The 18,292-nt window shown below is 46.4% G+C and overlaps 1 protein-coding gene across 1 annotated transcript in view; it reads right to left on the reverse strand.

The window, feature by feature from the left end:
• Nucleotides 1-18,292, reverse strand: part of ACAP3 (ArfGAP with coiled-coil, ankyrin repeat and PH domains 3) — a 108,952-nt gene that overhangs the window by 11,223 nt on the left and 79,437 nt on the right. The window contains exons 11-25 of the mRNA XM_072883607.1: nucleotides 13,122-13,234; nucleotides 8,349-8,400; nucleotides 7,779-7,879; nucleotides 7,227-7,338; nucleotides 6,426-6,634; nucleotides 6,035-6,104; nucleotides 5,808-5,902; nucleotides 5,045-5,259; nucleotides 4,325-4,429; nucleotides 3,813-3,914; nucleotides 1,541-1,633; nucleotides 1,161-1,381; nucleotides 889-998; nucleotides 400-510; nucleotides 224-285 (exon numbers count right to left, since the gene is read on the reverse strand). Of these exons, the coding sequence (XP_072739708.1) occupies nucleotides 224-285; nucleotides 400-510; nucleotides 889-998; nucleotides 1,161-1,381; nucleotides 1,541-1,633; nucleotides 3,813-3,914; nucleotides 4,325-4,429; nucleotides 5,045-5,259; nucleotides 5,808-5,902; nucleotides 6,035-6,104; nucleotides 6,426-6,634; nucleotides 7,227-7,338; nucleotides 7,779-7,879; nucleotides 8,349-8,400; nucleotides 13,122-13,234 (1,771 nt within the window). The remainder of the gene's footprint in view (nucleotides 1-223; nucleotides 286-399; nucleotides 511-888; nucleotides 999-1,160; nucleotides 1,382-1,540; nucleotides 1,634-3,812; nucleotides 3,915-4,324; nucleotides 4,430-5,044; nucleotides 5,260-5,807; nucleotides 5,903-6,034; nucleotides 6,105-6,425; nucleotides 6,635-7,226; nucleotides 7,339-7,778; nucleotides 7,880-8,348; nucleotides 8,401-13,121; nucleotides 13,235-18,292) is intronic.

Genomic DNA, 18,292 nt, shown 5'->3' on the forward strand with positions numbered 1-18,292 from the left:
CATCTCAACCTATATGTGCAGGCATCAAAAACAGACCAATCTGCAAGAAACACCAATATACCAAGGATGGGGCTCTTGGGGCTTCTAGAAATTCAGCCCAACTTCAAGACAGCAAAGGGGAGGTGGGGGAGTTGTCACTAACACTCATCTATATTAAGGCTGATGAACTCCTGTATACACTTCCTGTACTGCAGCTCAGTAGGGCTGTTGCTGGGATATTGACCTGGTTGTCCAAAGGGGCCCTCTGCTTCTCGCATTTCCTCATTCATTCGAGCCAGACGCAGCCTAGAGTGAAACAGAGAAAGCACAAGGGAGAGAGGTTTGGTTATTCCTTTCCTGATGGCTATTTACAGGCAGCGTTCCTGTATATAGGCACTGGAAAGTCCTGGCTGCACTTACAAGGTAACTATGTCCGCATTGGCTGCCTGGACAGCAATACTGAGCGGGTCCTGCCCGTCACCATCCACCGCATGCTGATTTGCCCCTCGCTTGAGGAACAAGCAGACCTGACTGCAGAAGGGAAAGAAAAGACCGTCAGAGCAGAAATTCCAGCTTCCCCACCCCACACCGGAGTGGGCAGAGGGCCCTGTCCTTCCATAGGCAGGCACAGCTTCGCTTATATTGGTCTAAAAAAAATCAGGAAACGCTGCAGTGGCATGGAGAAAGGAATGGGTGTACAGGGGCCCGATTACCCCCATCTATCATCATGGGGGCAATTATCCTTAAGACAATCAAGTTGTTGATGTGACATAAAAAGGCATGTGTTGCAAATAACCGATTCACCAAAACCCAGCTCCCTGCCCACCTCACCCCATGACTCTGTGTGTTAAGGCTGAATCTCAGTCCAAGGGTGATGGAGCACGTCAGAGCAATGTGCAAAGGACTTACCCAGTATGCCCTAGGTATGTGGCGTGATGCAAGGGAGCCCGGCCTCGGATATCTCTTTGGTTAACATCTGCCCCATTCTGCAGCAGGAATTCACAGGCTATCAAGGAGCCCTGGCAAGGTAAAGAGGAATTTCTAAATAAATTCAGCCAGCAGTATTGAGAGGATGCATGAGCACATACCAGGCTGTACGTTGCCCATTGTCAGCGCACTCTGAACTGGAGTCAAGACCCCACATTCCCAAATACGGCCTCCCAGCTACTAGCACAACGTACCCCCATCACAGCTTGAATCAGAGGAGTTTTGTTTTCATCTTCATCGTTCACCCAGTTGATCTCAGCACCATGTGCCAGCGCTTCTGCCATGAGAGGCAGGTTTCGGGCTTGTGCTGCCTTGTAGATCAACAAGCCAGGATGCAGCTCCCTCAGGTCCTCCAAATCTGATGCTTCCTGTTCAATCTCTGCTTCACCACTTGACTCCTCTGACACCTCACACTCTAAGAGGCAGAAAAGGATGGAGAGAGATGACCCAAAAGCTTCGCATTTCCAATTTCTTATGTTCCCTGTTGTTCATGGCACCAGACAGTCCTGACCATCCATCCTGCCTTAGCACTAGCTGCCTCCCCACACTTCCATCAACAGCCTGGGACACCCACCTTCCTCTGTCACGCTGTCCACCACAGAGCCAAACACCAGGATATCAGTGCTGCCATCTGTGCTTCCTCCAAGCCCACTGTCACTGCTCAGACCTGCAGGGCCAACAGAAGAAAAACCAAGCCTATTTTAATACACAGGTATTCCAGTACCAGGCACAGCTGAGACCACAGGGGAAAAGGGCTGCGCAGAATGTCACACACACATTGCACCGGGCACTGCTGGCAAGGGAGAGGGGGACTGCTACCCCATTTAGCCCCACTCAAAATGCCCAAGGAAAAATTGCAAAGCCTTATGGTGTCCATGTCCCCACGCTGCCCTTCATGCAGGGATGCTCCAACACTGCCATGGCACTTTGGACTGTTGAGGACAGCCCTTGCTGCAATCCATGAGGGATGCCGTGACGTAGACTGGAGCAGAGCAGCAGCAGAGACAGCTTTGCAGCAGGTTATGCAGTGTCATATGCAAATAAAGACACTGCTCTGCTTTTACCACTAATAATCTCAGTTTCCACTCTATCCGTGCTCTCCCCAGAGCTTTTCAGTTGTCACTGAGGCACTTGCCAAGGCATTGCTCTTGTGACAGATTATTGACCATGACTGGGCCAAATAATATCAATAGTGTGTATCTCAAGCCAAACTCTTAAAGCATTGTCCATTGGCTCATTCACCTTCACAGACATCCCCTCCCTCTCCCCACAGTGCTTCCCACCTTCCCTGCTTAGCTGGTGAATGTTACAAGACAGCTGACTGCATACAAGAAGTGGAGTCATGAAGAGATGAAGCAACTTGTCCAAGGACACCCAACGTGTCAGTGGCAGAGCAACTTTGTACCTTTTCCAGCTTGCACTCGAAAGCAGTCAAGAAAATGACAGAAAGGAAGGAAGAAGCATGTGCAGGAATTGCCCCTGCGGGAACAGGGATCACCTTTGTCCTGAGGGATGTCCGGCCTGCTTGGGACCTCTGGCTGGACTCAGCTTCTTGCTGCTTTTAACTTCCCAGTGTCTGTCCTCCCAGAACTCAAGAGGTTAAATCCCCATGACCTACCCCAAGACCTATGCTCAAACCACTGTGATTAGAAAGAAAAACAAGCCAGGCTGTAGCTGACAAAGTGTTTCTAAAATATGAGCTGAGTAGTCTTTGCAAAGAGTAATAGCAGGAAAGCCTGCAAGAACTAAAGATCTGAGCCTTGAAAACCACAGCAGAACAAGACACCTTAACCTTAAAGGCTGTCTGTTGAAATCTTCCGAGCAGCTACAGCTAGGTCCCAGGCAAAAATCAGTGGTCCTGAAATCATGGCTCACAAGTAATCTTTCACCACTGTTCAACAGCCAAAGGAGATAACGAAGCTACGACAGGAAAGGTTTAAAGTGGCACATATCATGCGGATCGTTTTTTGGATGTTTCTGCTGCCAAAAAAATCATTGCTGTTTTTTGTAGAAAGCAAATACACTGCTTGGTGAGACTATGCTTTCCATTATGTCAGTACAAGTAAAGAGTGACTCCAACAAGGCCACATGGTACTACTCTAGATTTACATCAAAGCAAAAAAGGAGGATCTGGCTCATATCACATGAATATTAATACATCAAATTCCCAGCTCTGTTCCCACTGAATCAGTGATAAAATTCCTATTTTCTTCCACGGGAGCAAGATAAGGCTGTTGAGCAACTCTGAAGTCCTGCATCTCCCAAGTACTGTTTCTGTTGACTAATAATGCTGAATTCCTTGAAACTGGAATAGCCCTTAAGGCACCGATTCAGACAAGCACTAAAGCACCTTCTTCATTGATTTCAAGAGATAACATGTACTTGTAGGAAAGCCTGTGATTTTCTGCTGTGCTGACTCAGGACCTTAAATATTTCTCATAAGTTCATACAATAACAAGCAACTGAGCTAAGTTTTAAAAAGTTACCACTCCTCAGCTGAGCATGGTAATGGACCACACGACTAGGCTGTGCCAGAGGTGGGGCATTTGAAGTAAACACATCTTACTTCCTATTTGCCATGAGATCCCACATGTACAGGGTTGGATCCTTTATCTCATCTGAGGGACAGTTGTTCCTTTAAGATGTAGTAACTCGACTGCTGGAAACCCTAGGAAGCTTTTTGCCTTTTGAAAGCCTGCCAGCCTGCCTTTCCCACAAGGGACTGGTAATGTATGGGTTCCAATCATTTGGCTGAAAGAAAATACGTAACTGCCTCTGAAGCTTGGTTTGGAACAAGTAAAATTTGGGTGTCTCTTTTGCTGCTAGCTGCCAGAGCGTCACCTTACCTCCGTCCAGGAGGAACGGCGTACCGCTCCCACCGGGACCAATGCCACTGCCACTCCATGGGCCACCTGTTAGCGGATGCTGCATAGAGATGTGGCTGGCACCTAGAGGAAGGTGGACGGAATATGAGGGGAGTTCATCGTCACAAACACAAAAAGAAAAATTGTCCGCAGTAAGACTTGCTAAAAAAGGAAAAAAATTAAAAGCCAAAACTAAAACCAGAAAAAAGCCAATGGAATGCATAGTCTGGAAGTAAAAGATGTTGGGCAAAAATCCCATCCACCAGAATGCAAACACCAGGGACTGACTGGATAGGATATTAAAATAATAAGTGCAATAAAAGAGCAATGGGCTGGAGTTTGTGCAACTAACTCCTCATCACTCTTCTGAAATATTTACCCTCTCTCCAGTGAGGCCGATACCTTGCCTTAGGTCTGGTGCAATGCACATGCCCTAGAAGAGCTGGGAGGTAAAGCGTGCCAGAAGCAGAGACACTTTTTTTCTTTGTACTTACTGCGTGGGCCGGAGCCAGCACCGGTGTCAAAGTAGGAGAAGAGAGAGTCCAGCTCATCAGGGCAGAAGAGGGAATCTCGACGGAACTTCCTCTCCAGCGTAGCTGCTATTTTACACAGAGAGATTTTGAAATACATATTTAATAACAGGCAAATGAACAAATGAGACACAGTTCTACAGCTGTATTTACACAGGCTGAGCTTGCATGTCCAATGTACCCCAGATGTGTCCAGTGCCATACTCATGCCCACATACACCATCCAAATATAACAAAGAGCTGAGCATAGGTGGGGATACACTGCAGACCAAGTCATCCCAGAGCATTTTGAGCAGCCAGAACGCTTCATAAGCATGGCCTCTCTTACAGACCAGGCAGGTAAAAATAAAGGGATTTGAAACTTTTTAAAAAGCAGGAAGCTGGAATACAAAAGAAAATGCACAAAGCAAGCTTAGAAGTCGCTGGATCACCCTAGCATAATGATCTCCTCCTTTAGCCACAAGAACCTCCTTAAACAGATGGAAAGTGTTAGGAAATGGCTCTAAAGACCTGTGTCAACACGGTTTGTGCAACAGCATTTTTGCTCATCCCTCTGGCAGTCTGCAGGTCCTAGAGAAAGACAGGGCCACACATGTTATTAGGGCAGTTGTGCACACACCTACAAAGAGCGGTGGGCAGGCCAGCACAGCTCTGCATGGGGAGTGGGGCAAGGGAGGTTCCCACCTGATGACAACATGGCTGGTGATGCATTGCCTGCTTCATGGCAGTACTTTCTACGAGCCGTGGGTGCTTTCGTGGTGCTGTTGTGTCTCTGGCACTTCTTCACACACCAGCGTCGAGGTTTCCGTTCGTTCTCTGTTAGAGTCTCCCCATTTGGCAGCTTCTTCAGGAATTTCTTCTCCACATATTTCACCTTGATCCAGGCTTCCTTGTCCTGCCTAAGAGAAGAACAGCATAAAGCTGTGCTCAGGGTCACACGATTCACCTAAAGCAAACAGCCACAAGGAGACAAAGCTGCTCTGGGTCATTTTATCAACCTGGCTTTGAGTCCTAAAAATCACCGAGGCCTGTATTAAGAAGGGAGAGTTTCTCAAACCTAAAAATATCTCCCATTTCAAAGCAAAACTAAGAAGTGCAGTGTGTAGCTGAGAGTGGAATGTGATGTTCAGCCCTAGGCAACACCATGTGCTTCAGTTACGTGTATTTGTAAGGTCTCAGAGCAGGTGTAAACCCAGCAAGCCCTGGTTCTCAAGCATGTTTCACCAGGTTGCTGGCTAGTAATGCCCCACAGACCTAAGAGTCAAGCTCAGGCTAGCTACAGAGGGAGCGGGCTGAGGTAGGTGTACCTGAGGTAGTTTGGGCCCTCAGTGAAGGGCCAGTCACACTCTTAATCTGATTTTCCAGAGAGCTTAGGGTATTGGGTTTACTGTGTGGATGGACAGCTTTCCACAGGGCTGAGAGGGCCAGTGTGTGCACTCAGACTCACCTGGAGCTCCCTGCTGTCGGTTTCTTAAGACCCAACTCTTCACACTGTGCCTCATAAATCTGATTCATGGTACTGTTCCCCAGCTCGCACATCAGCTGCAATACAACAGGGAATGCGTGAAATTCTCAGGTGAGGAGCTACCTTCCCTCTAGTCTAGCCTGCCACCAAGTAAGACTCCCTCCATGTCCACCGTTTTCTATCTCTGGCTGTTAAAAGCCAACACTCACTTTCAGTAACTCTGGCTCCCAGGAGTCCAGTGTGAGAGATCGGACTTTGGAGCAGTGAACACCCAGACTCCTATTTATCCAAAAGGAAGAAAACTGAAATGGTTACATGCCTCAAAACAGAACCGCTCATGCATCATAAGATGGACAACATCAATCCAGTTCTTATGTATTCATCTATACAGACGTAGCTATAGCACAGAGTTTTATGCGTATGCATATACAGATGTACCTGCACACACAGGTACCGCAGCAAGCAATGACTTTTGAATCTATCTGCACAATTATTATAGTCATTATAGTCATTACAGTTGTAATTCAGGCTCCACCATTTTTTCCAGGAGCTTGCAATCCATCCCTGTCTGGCAGCACAAAGCACACATGCACGCAGTACCTGTGGATACCAGAGCACTCAATGCACAGCAGAATGCCCAGGTTGATACTGGCCCAGCGAGGATCCGGCTGACCGCAGTCACAGCACTGGTCATTCCCAGGGATGCTCTGCACTCTCTGCAAGATGGTCTCTCCTTTCACACTGCGCTCCCGAGAGTCGGTAGCAGAATCAATGCTGCTAGTTGATGGGGAAGCAGTCCGGTCCAGTCTCTGCAGGGAAAAAAAGGGTTCTACGATTCTGCAAAGCACTGTGGAACAAACCAGAGCTTTGCATAGCAGAAGCATTGACAGGAAGCATTACTTGAAGAAGAAGAAACTAGGGCTAGCTCAAGAAAGGAATGGCTAAAGCCTCATTAATCTCTATTATTGCCACAAGACGGAGCTCCACCCCATCCCTGCTCTGGGAGTGCGGGCAGCACGCAGAGCATCGTCTAGCAGATTACTTAACTACTTGCTATCATGGTGCCTTGCTTGCACTTGTCCCAGCTAGGGAGCAAGCTCTTCCCAGGGGAACATAATTCCTACGGGAACATCAATCCAGAGAGTGATGGCAAGACTGTGAAGATGTCAGGACAACACTGATTTAAAGCCTTGCCTTTATCTCAGACCAGTTTTGTAAGTGTGGCTTTGGTTGGTGAACAATTGTTGCCTTTGAGTTAGCACTGATATGGGCTCCCTTCCTTGAGGGCAGAAGAGTATTTCCAAATGGTCCACCCATGCACACTGGACCTGCCACAGCCCAAAAGCCCACTATCAGGGCTCTAAGACACAATTATGGATCTTTCATGACCCCCTCACTCACTTCAATATAGTAGCTGTCAGGACTCTCTCGGTATGCAGAAGCAATGCTAGCTTGAACAGCCTGAATCCAGGCCTGACGCAGCTTCTCCGAGTCAGCCTGCAGCATGCAGCTCCTGTGAAGGAAGAAAATGAGTTGGAAAGAGCAAAAGATCAGGGTGCGCGTTTTGGTCAAAATTGTTCCACTTCATCCTCAGCTTAGACGTTCCAATGGGGTCAGCACCTTGATTTGACAGGCAAAGGGGCAAAAATTAATCCTACAAGCTTGCACTGTCAGAGGTGTTACCTCTTCAAAAACTCCAGGCAGGTCTGCTAGCTGTTTTGAAAAGCTGACCCTTGCCAGTTTCACTGTCTATATGTATATTAGGTCTGTGTGGCCTAGAACTGGCTTATGCTGATGTCTGACCAACTTCACAGGGACTCTGGAGTACAGGCAATGGTATCTCCCAGTCTACATTTAATAGCCCAGGGCAGCATCTGCTCAAATCTAATCTCCTGCAGTTCCATTTACAGTCCAGCTACCATGAGGATGGCCTAGGGAAGCCACCAAACTTACTTGGTAGGTGAGACGACCTCAAAGCAAAACCTCCTCTCTATGTCTTCACACGGCTTGACAGTACAGAGCCGCAGGTCTTCCACCACTACCGTGAGGACATCCTGAAAGGGTGAGAACAGGTGGCTTTGTTGGCTCCCTGAATCTGTGTCATAATCAGGCCTCTCCGAAAACTCCTTCCCAAACCCTGCTGGTTAGCATACGCTGAGTCCAGAAAGAGCAGAGCCAGCCCCACCACTGGATAACTCTAGGGCAATAGGAAGGGGTTATACAGAATCAAAGCATGGGACAACATGCACATGAAGTGGCAGGCTTACTGGGGACTCCACTAACTTCCCCGGATGAACAGGAATATTTAGATCACCACAAACACCATCTGCTGCCACTTAGTTCTCAGTCCAGTCTAACTTTGGAGCACAATAATGTCTAAATGGGCTTGCTGTCCCTCTGATCCAACTCCCCTCCCCACTCCTTCCACCCCACTCCCCCGCCATGGTGCAGAAGTCCCCAGCAAAGCAGGATACCAGACACGTTGGCTAATCTGCCAGCGTCATCTGGGGTAGCCTCACTGACCTTTAGCTTTTTCTGGTACACCAGCTGACTGTTCTGTATGGAGAACCACCTCCTGAGGGGAGACAGAGAGACAGACATCAGAACAAGTGAACAGCAGAGCTACAGAGAGGCAGTTTGTTCTGGGGCAGAGCAGGATCTCTCTCCATTTAAGAAGAGCGTAATTTATTCCAAGAAGTCACAAGAAAAGTTCACACTTCTCCCGTGCCCTCCCTCAGAGAACAACCAAAGGATTCACAGCTTTAGGGAATGACTCCTGGCATCGAGATGCTGTGATGGCAAGTGTTCTAGATACGTCAATGTATAGCAAGAAGGAAGGAAAGATGGGAAGAAACAAAGGCGTAGGGCAGTCCCATATTACTGCCTATGATTTCTGGGGCAGAAGCCTGTGTGTGTGCACTGGCCCTGGTGCAGGTAGTAAATCCAGTGCCTGTGGGACACGTTGCACTGGTTAGAGCATACTTGCACTTGCATATGTGCACAGTGGGCAAACTTGACATTTACTGGGGAAGGTGGATTACTTGCACGTGCCATGTGAGATGCAGTATGCCTGCTGCCTCTCCAAGCAGGCTGTCATAAGGCAAGCCAGAAATTCCTTGACATTATGAGGAAACTTCCAGGTGGGAAAAAGAAAAATCCATCTCAGAAAACCCTGCTAACTGGCAGCTCTACAAATAGTGTTGGAGAAAATAATACGAATGAGTTGCACATCTTGCTGTTTATATAGGCTATGCTACCCACCAGGCTGATTTCTCTGTACCCACTGCAGCCTATGGGAGGCCAAACAATGCCAAAGCTCCTGTTTCCTATGGCTAGAGTATGGACAGGCGTGTGTGAAGGGAGACTACCGTCTCAGGAGGCAACAAATCACCAGCTAGCAGCTTTCCACTAAAATACAAGTGACAGAAGGGCCATGTGATGCTGATAGCAGAGATAATTCCCTGGTGTCTTGATCTCCGGTGCTAAATCCAAACCTCCAAGTCACTTCCTCATTCCAAGATACAGCCTAAGATTTAGCAACCTGATCATCTTCATGGAGGGCAATGGAAGCCATGACCATCACTAAGCTTCAGGAAGAAGGTACTGGAATACCTGAGCATAAAGAATCAAAGAGGCTTGCAGCAAGATGTTATTTAGAGCCTGTATTACATACTTGGTTTGCAAAAGAACTAGGTTCCCTGGGAAAATGAGATGAGACAGGATTCTCTGTCTTTTGTCACTGCTGAAATATTAAGCAGATAAAAGACAACAAAAGGACTTGACATGTCTGTGGAGAAATGGGAAAATACAGGTAACTGGAGGCCATCCCATTTATGCGGGAGCCCATTTTGATGAGCTGATATGGTTCTGCGTCATTCTGAGCTGCTGTGACAGTAGCAGTCTATACTCAAGGAGCTCTGCTGTCACATGAAGCTGAGCGGAAAGTTTGTCTCAGGTTCTGGTCTCTGCTCCCGCTCCTCGCAGCTGTGCTCTCCTGCTCGCCACCCCAGAGCGTGCGTTTCTGCCTGGGGCTGGCTCCCGGCCCGATATCCTGAACTGTGGATTCTGCTGTTCTCTCTGCCTGCCCTCTCCCGCTCACATGAGGGGGAGGCACTAACAGTGAAGAGCTGAGTGACAGCGAGAAGGTGATGAGTAGGCTACAGGAGCTGGGAATAGCTAAGATGTGGGTAGATAGGCTAAGAGTGGGTGGGACCGAGGAGACAGAGATGGCTGTGGGGACGATACAGACTGTGTATGGCTGGGATGTAGGAGGATAGAGGGAGGATAGATAGCTGGGATTTGGGGGACAGGGAAAACTTGGAGCCCTTGACACTAACATTACCTCAGACATCAGGAAAACCAGAAAGTCCCAGAGGGTCACGTTCCCTCCAGGATAAGTGCCCTTTAGAGTGACCCTTGAATTCACAGCCAGGGGAGTTGCTAGAAGGGAGTTGCCTGGAACCGTTCCTCTCTGTCACAAGAGTCAAGCACAGGTCTTGACATTAACCTGACACACTTTGGAACGACCTTCTGCTCCGCAAAAACGTGGTGTCAGTGAAAGCAGCCATGCTACGGACCGAGGCTATGCTTTGCTTCGGAAGCACCAAGCAGGAAATCCTAAAAGACTGATAAAAATTCAGCTAAGATACCTTCCCAGTGCAACAGCTCGTGAGCACTGACGTCAAACACGGTGGTGCACTGTGTTGTAGCTGCTGTTGTGGTTTCTGGTTCCTCCAAGTGCAAACTCAGCACAAACTCAGGGGACCAGAGAGCCTGAGAGGTAACAAAATTATACTAAATTTGACTGGAATCTCCTTAGTCCTAGGGGAAGCTTCAGAGAGAAGGAATCACTTATCTAATCAATTCAGAGATCTCTAATAATTTCAAGTCTTTTTTCCATGAAAATACAGGCAGTTTCTGTGCATAGCACAAACTGTTCACCAAACCATTTAGTGTTTATTTATTCCAAAATCTAACAACAGCACATTTCAGCCTTGCTGTGGTGTATACTTTGAATGTATCCCATAGCCAAGTAAAAGATCTCTTAATATTGTATCATTTCCCTGTTAAGTGAGAGGAGGAAATGTGGGTCAAAAAGGCATTGATCTCATGCATTAGAAACTCACTGGAAGGGTTTGAATCCTTTTGCACAACCATGTATGAAACCCATTGACTATCTCAAGGGAAACTAAACACACAAATATCGAGCAAGGCTAGAAGATGAAACCTTTGCTTCCACTTTCCCAAGGTCTCTGGCAGCTGCCGAGACTCCTGACTACTGCAGGAGGCATATGAGCCTGGCATTCCCGGTGACCTATCAGATGAAATATTTATAAATTATTAAGAGCAGGGTCAGTGCACAGAAAGCCATTTCTCAGCTCCCGGCAGCACAGTTGATATTTCCACTCTCACAAATCTCCCCGTCCCAAAATAGACAGGTTTGACACTCATGGCATGTCCTGCTGTATTAGGGTATTTCTCTTAATTGTTATAAATTTACAGCTTTCCTAGGGCAAGACTCGAGCGGCATTGTGCCCTATCTTCCCTGTGTGGAACCTGGTCCTTCTTCCGTTGTGGAAGGCACTCCTTTTTTTTTCCTCCATTTACTAAGATGCAGCAAAACATGAGCTGGCTCATTCCATGATGCAGCCTAAAAGGAACATACAGCTTCACAGAAAGAAGCATACTTGTTTTTGAACAGGAAAATAATAATCACTTACATAAACTACACAGCATCTAGCTCTTTTACCGATTAATGTACATGTCTCCAACACACCAATATCAAAGACCTGCAAAGCAAGTGGCTTTGCAAGCTCAGCATGAGTTATAATGTGCTGGTAGAAAATTTATGTGGTCTTAAAACACCATTGCAATGAGGCAGATACTGTTTCTCTCGGGAGGATTACTCAGATGCAGTATTGCTAATGTGGCTTCAGGTTCTGATCTTACTTGCAGCCAACAGGTTCTGAGCAGAATCAGAGAGTCACTTCGGTTGAAAGGGACCTCTTCAGATCGTCTAGTCCAACCTCCTGCTCAAGCGGGGCCAGCTACAGCAGGTTGCCCAGGACTGTGCCCAGGTGATTTTTTTAATATCTCCACAGATGGAGACTTCACAACTTCTCTGGGCAACCTGCTCCACTGCCTAACCATCCTCACAGTAAAAAAGTGGTTTCTTGTTGTCCTGGTTTTGGCTGGGACAGAGTTAATTTTCTCCCTAGTAGCTGGCATAGTGCTGTGTTTTGGATTTAGTATGAGAATAATGTGGTAACACACTGATGTTTTAGTTGTTGCTAAGTAGTGCTTACACTGGTCAAGGACTTTCCAGCTTCCCCTGCTCTGCCGGGTGCACAAGAAGCTGGGAGGGGGCACAGCCAGGACAGCTGACCCCAACTGCCCAAAGGGACATTCCATACCATAGGGCGTCGTGCTCAGTATAGAAACTGGGGGAGTTGGCCGGGGGCAGCGATCGCTGCTCAGGGACGGGCTGGGCATTGGTCAGTGGGTGGTGAGCAATTGCATTGTGCACCACTTGTTTTGTACATTCTTTTATCATTATTATTTTCTCTTCCTCTGCTGTCCTACTAAACTGTCTTTATCTCAACCCACGGGTTTTATTTATTTTTCCAATTCTCTTCCTCATCCCACCGGGGGGTGGGGAGGGTGAGCGAGCAGCTGTGTGGTGCTTAGTTGCCAACTGGGGTTAAACCACGACATTGTGTTCAGATGAAATTTCACATTTTTAATATGTGCCCATCACCTCTTGTGCTGTCACTAGGCTCTGCTGAGAAGTCTGGCTCCCTCTTCTTCATTCCCTCCCATCAGGAATTTGTACACATTGATATGATCCCCCCCGCCCAAAGCCTTCTCTTCTCCAGGCTGAACAGTTTCAGCTCTCAGCCTTTCCTCATGAGAGATGTTCCAGCCCCTTAATCATCTTTGTGGCCCTTCACTGGACCCCTCCAGTAAGCCCATATCTTTCTTATGCTGGGGAGCCCAGAACTGGACACAGTACTCCAGATGTGGCCTCACCAGTGCCGAGTAGAGCAAGGATCACCTCCCTCAACCTGCATGTAAAATGTTCCTATAAGAAAAGTCTCCATATGCATAAACTACCAAACTAACCTCATTTTAACTATTTTAACTATTTATCTTTTAACTACTTAGCTCAGAATCCTTCCAGTGATGATAACAATTGCTAAGATCTCACTAGAAGTGAAGCGTGCTCCTGTGCAGGAAGTATTAGCTGTGTTCAGAGTCTTAGCCCGAATATCAAATGGAACATGAGCTATTACTCACCGATTCCATGTTTTGAAAGCATTGCTCGCTCTCTTGAAGAGGTAGCCTTCCATCACCACTCCATTCGGGGCATCAACATTAAACTCCACCTTCGAGTCATCATAGGAGAAGTCCTGCAAATAGAAAGAGACTGAGACTCTAACATGACTGCACTCTCTAGGACCAAGATGAAGGTGAGCCTGATGAAAACATCAAGAAGAGAAAAACATCTATGTCAAAATCCTAAGGTTCAGGCAGAGCTGTCTGTCACAGCATAACCCTGTGCCTTAGTGGGCTGCAGCCATGAATAGCAGTCATGAATTATCCTCATTCCAGTAAGCTTATCTGTCCCTATTGTTTGCAGGAAAGTACTACACATGCTGTATTTCCCCCCTCTGGTAGCTGATAAGGAGAAAGGCAGGTAGCTTATTATCATGAGGGCTAAAAATTCCCAATATTTGGGGCAGTCTACAATGGGAAGTAAAGCAATAGATGTGCTTTTCACTGGCCAAGTGAGTTAGCAATGCTGCTGCCACCTCTCCATTCTGCAAGGGGCCAGGAGCAGAACAAACCCCAGCCTTTTCACACAAGGAAAACAGGCATGATGATTTCTAGAGGGGAAGACTTATCAATTCCATTTTCATTAACTATCATCATATGCCATCTCCAATCTGCGCTCACTCAATTCTCTGTGCTATGCTACCCGTCAGAGCTGATTTGTCTGGTTTGGCACTGATTCATCAGATAGATCTTATGGATTCTGACAGCTGGTGAGCAAGACACAGAGCAGAGAGAATAGCAGCTGCTCTCACAGAACGTGGGATCCTTCTCCCTGGGCAATGGTCTGCCTCCTTCCCAAGAGAAACAAGGTCCTGAAACCTAAACGACTTTCCCCTCTAACCGGGGGAACTAAGGCACATTGTCTCTTTGCACATTGATTCCACCCTAATGATGCATTCTACCCACACCTCTCTCCCTCTTAGGCGGAAATATTTCCCCCGTACTACTTGGTTCAAAGACACAACAGTGCAGTGAAAACAGCCCCATTAAGTTAAGTGCCCTTCCCAGCTCAGCATATGAAGACCCTTGTGATGCTGTGTTGCTAGGCGACATGCACTTCACTCTCATTAAGATGAGTTATTTTCATGTGCAGAGATGCAAGCTTGCCTGGGAGGTGTCATAATAAGAATAATACTGATACAGAAGGAGGAGATATAATGGGGCAGGACTGAGTCATTCCTTGGAAAGACAGCGTGATGCCCAATTAGACACTAGAAACTGCTGTAAGGCACCCAATTAAGAGGTCTGCTCAGCCCCAAATTTTCTTGCCATAAGAGGGTGAATCCCATGGGGGTCCTCTTCTGCAGATGTCTTTCATGTACATATTGCAAACAAAGGCTAGAGGGAATTTTCCTCTAACTCGTAGATATTTGAATGTGTGATATTTGTAGAGCTGCTCCAAAGCGACAATTCTATAAATTTGATGAGAATTTGCACTGTTTTATAATAAATAATGCAAACATCCAAAAATCTGGACCTTGTTGAAAAGTGCACAGCAAGTGTAGGGCAAAACCCTTCCAAGCACAGCTGAAAAATGACTACTTAGCTGTGCCTCGCTTTGTGGAAGAGGTAAAAATAAGGGGGAGGGTCTAAATATAATCACCTGACTTCTTCAGCTGTCCTTATATAATCAAGCAGTGTGATGGTAAGAAGGATATATTGCTGATGAGTGCAGGAGGAACAGATGGGCCATATGCGTCACTAGGGTAAACCCACTAAAAACCAGTGGAGTCAAGCCAGGTGTGAATTTAACCTCATTGAGTCTGTATTGTATTACACCTCTCTACAAACTGAATGGCTAAAGCAGAACAGCTGACGGCACATGGAGTTGCTCCTTGCCTTTGAAAGAACTCTAACCTGCACCAGGCCCCGTTTTAGAAAGAGGAAATTATACACAAAACCACCAAGCGCATATACAGCTAAGACGACAGGGAGCCATCTGGATGATGTCCAAACATAGAAACACATTGCTGGGAAGAATGGCTTGTGTTTGCATTACTTTGAAGATACTTCTCTTCCTTGTTCTCTCATTGGTTAGGAAACATCCCCAGGCCAAATTCTGCTCATATTTCTGCTGGTGTAATTCCTGAGCAACTCCACTGCTATCAACAGAACTACTGCAGGGCAGTTGAGGGCAGAATACATCGACCAGAGCTGTAAACTGGATTTGTAAAGTAGGTACAAATCAAGGGAGAGATCTGAGGGATAAGGACCAGTCTGCCTCTTATCCCCGGGGCCTGCAGCAGTCTGGTCCGCAGGGGGACTTTGTTCCATTCCATTGCACTCTGCTTGGAAGCACCTGAAGTCTTTGCTACAAAGGTATTGAGAGTGTTGAGAGGCAAACGAAATAAGGGAAAGGGGAGGGTGAAAATAAAATCCAGAAATTATCCCCTTGATCGTATCATTTTTCCTTTCACTGCCAGGCAAAGGCCAAAAGGGAAACGTACAGAAATGGCTCGGGTAGCTGAAAGGCAAAATCATGGCAAGTGCAATTGTGAAACTTCCAGCACACTAGGGCAAGCTTAAACTATGGGCTTAAACAACGGATCCCTAGGCACATCTTCTTGCTGTGGCCCATACAGGGAACTTTATTACCATAGCCATTGGAAAGAGAGGACAAATCGCTGGAAAAAGAGTTAAAGAACATCTGTTGAGATACCTGATTCCAGGTCAAAGCGAGCTTAGAAACTGACTGAGGAGATCATCTTGCCAATGGTGTTGACACATCATGGTAGTGTGTGGCCACAGCTGGATACACACAGATGTGTGACAATGAATCCCCTTAACTGGCAGACCTGCCCTTAATGTGTCCCTGTATCTGCTCTATCGTTGACACAAAAAGATTTTGATCCTGTCAGTTCTGGGAAATAAGTCGAAGGGTCCTGGCTGACGGACACAGCTCCTGCCAAGCACATCACCAACTACGCCATCGGTAAGTCTCTCTGACTCTTACAAGGGATGCAGCACATCTGTGGGCTGTCTGACACCACACAGAACTAGGAAATAAAAACCTTCCAACCTTGTAAGCCAAGCCGCGATGTCTGCGAGGTGCTGGTGGAGAAGGAATGTGTCACCCATTCTGCAACATTCAAAGTAACTTTCTCGATTCAAATCTTACCCTTGACAAAGCAGGGTAAGAGAGCACACACATACACTTTCTCTTGTCCCCTCTTTTACATTTCCTGCTATACATGAGATTTTAATGCATTATTTTAACAAACTACCTTTTACCGAATCCCTCCCATCGTTGCAATGTACACGAGTAGGCACGTCTGCTCTAAATGAGTTTGGACTGATTTATTAAGTCTGCATTTAGCACCTCATTGTCTCTGTAATATGAAAAAATGCTTGACACGGAAAAGGCTTCTGAGGATTGGGATCTGAATGGCTTTGGCTACAACTGCATATGCAATCATGATTAGCAACAGCAGCGACACATTGGATCACACATTGGTAAAATAAATCGGACGTCTTCCAAAATAAGAAACCAGATCTCTGTAATCATCTGCTTCTCTTTACTTCACCAACTTTCAGTAAATCACACCAATCTTGTCTTGATGTCCCCTCCCCTTCTCAGTCCTGTCACTCTGAGTTTACAGAGGAGGCTGCCTGGGAACTGATATTCTTTCAGAAATGACATCACAATGGTTTCCATGGAGCACACCGAATGCTGCTGAAGCAACAATGAAGTAACACATTCCAAGAGACACATCCATAGGGATGTGGAAAAGGACATTAATGCGGACACTTTCAAACCAGCAAATGGAAAGCAAAAACCCTGCACAGGCACGGACTCGTGAAAGAATAAAAAAGGAAAAAAAAAAAGAAAAAACCCTATTTGAAGGTTGCCTCACAGCCCACTCAGTTAAGAACTCCCTTGTCCATCTCCACACAGCATGCAGAGACTGCTTGCATTGCAGAGGCCAGACGAGCTCTTCCAATTGCTCCTGTGAAGCCAGTTTTTCATGCAGAGAAAATGGCTGATGAAATTAAATAAACCTCCAGCTTCAGTGAACAGACTTAACATGAAGAGTGAAGATGCTCCTCATCAGCCTGGAATCCTTGGCAGGGGGGAGTCTTCTAAGTAAGGAGCCCTGCCTCAGAGCATACCCACTGAAGGAGGAAAGTCTTGTTTATAGGTTCATTGCTATCCCAAAGAGGACAACACCTAGCTGAGAACAGACAGAACCTTTCTCTAAAATACCAAGACTTCCTTAAAATTCTTTAAAACACAATCACTACGGCAATGGCCCTCCCTGAAAAGCCATAGCGTTACTCCCTCAGCGTATCAATTCAATGTGGAAATAATGATACTGTCCTTTTCTGTACAATGGTTTGATTTCTACTGATAGAAAACACTGTCAAAACTAGGCAATCATGACCAGTGAATCATTTCAGTCCAGGTGTTTTTAGATATTCAGAGAAACATATCTTACTGCCAAACCTCCATGTTATTTTATTTTCAATCAATACCACTTAGGATAAGCGACAACACACGCGATACATGCTTTCCCTCATAGAAGACAAAGGCTTTATCCAAAAGTGCCCTCTTTACTTAAGTAACCAATGATGCTCAGTATTTAACAATAATATTATGTACACTCTAACAACATTATGTATACATCCATGCATTGAAAAGAACTTCTCCTGGGAGTGAGTTAAAAGCTGTATGTGACTAGTTTGGCTATGCGATTCTAAAAAGAACATAGTTCAGAGGAATATTGACATTCCCTAAAGATGCACACACACCTCTTCCACACAAACACTGGTGCACGCACATTCTGTTCTCTTCTGGTGCCTGAATATATTTCAACCTTTTCTCTATCTGGCTATTTTTACCTCTGTGTATATACTGTGTACAATCCAAAACCCTCAGAGGCAGATGGAATTTGGAGGAGGGCTCCCCCACCTACATTCCCGTTCTGCGCAGACAGCTTTCATTCATTCCGGCCAAATCCCATTTACAGACCTTTTGTTTCTTGAATTTCCTAATGCCAAATGATCTCCCTGCTCTGCAGCTTGCCAGCAGATGATGCACAGAAATCTGTGCCCTGCCCCAGAGCTTTTCCATCCCAGAAACAGAACCAAACACATTTGCTCTCCTGCAGTAATAAAGCTGTACTTGCTTTTGG

Source organism: Ciconia boyciana, chromosome 19, assembly GCF_034638445.1.
Source record: "Ciconia boyciana chromosome 19, ASM3463844v1, whole genome shotgun sequence".
NCBI classification, from domain to species: Eukaryota; Metazoa; Chordata; class Aves; order Ciconiiformes; family Ciconiidae; genus Ciconia; species Ciconia boyciana.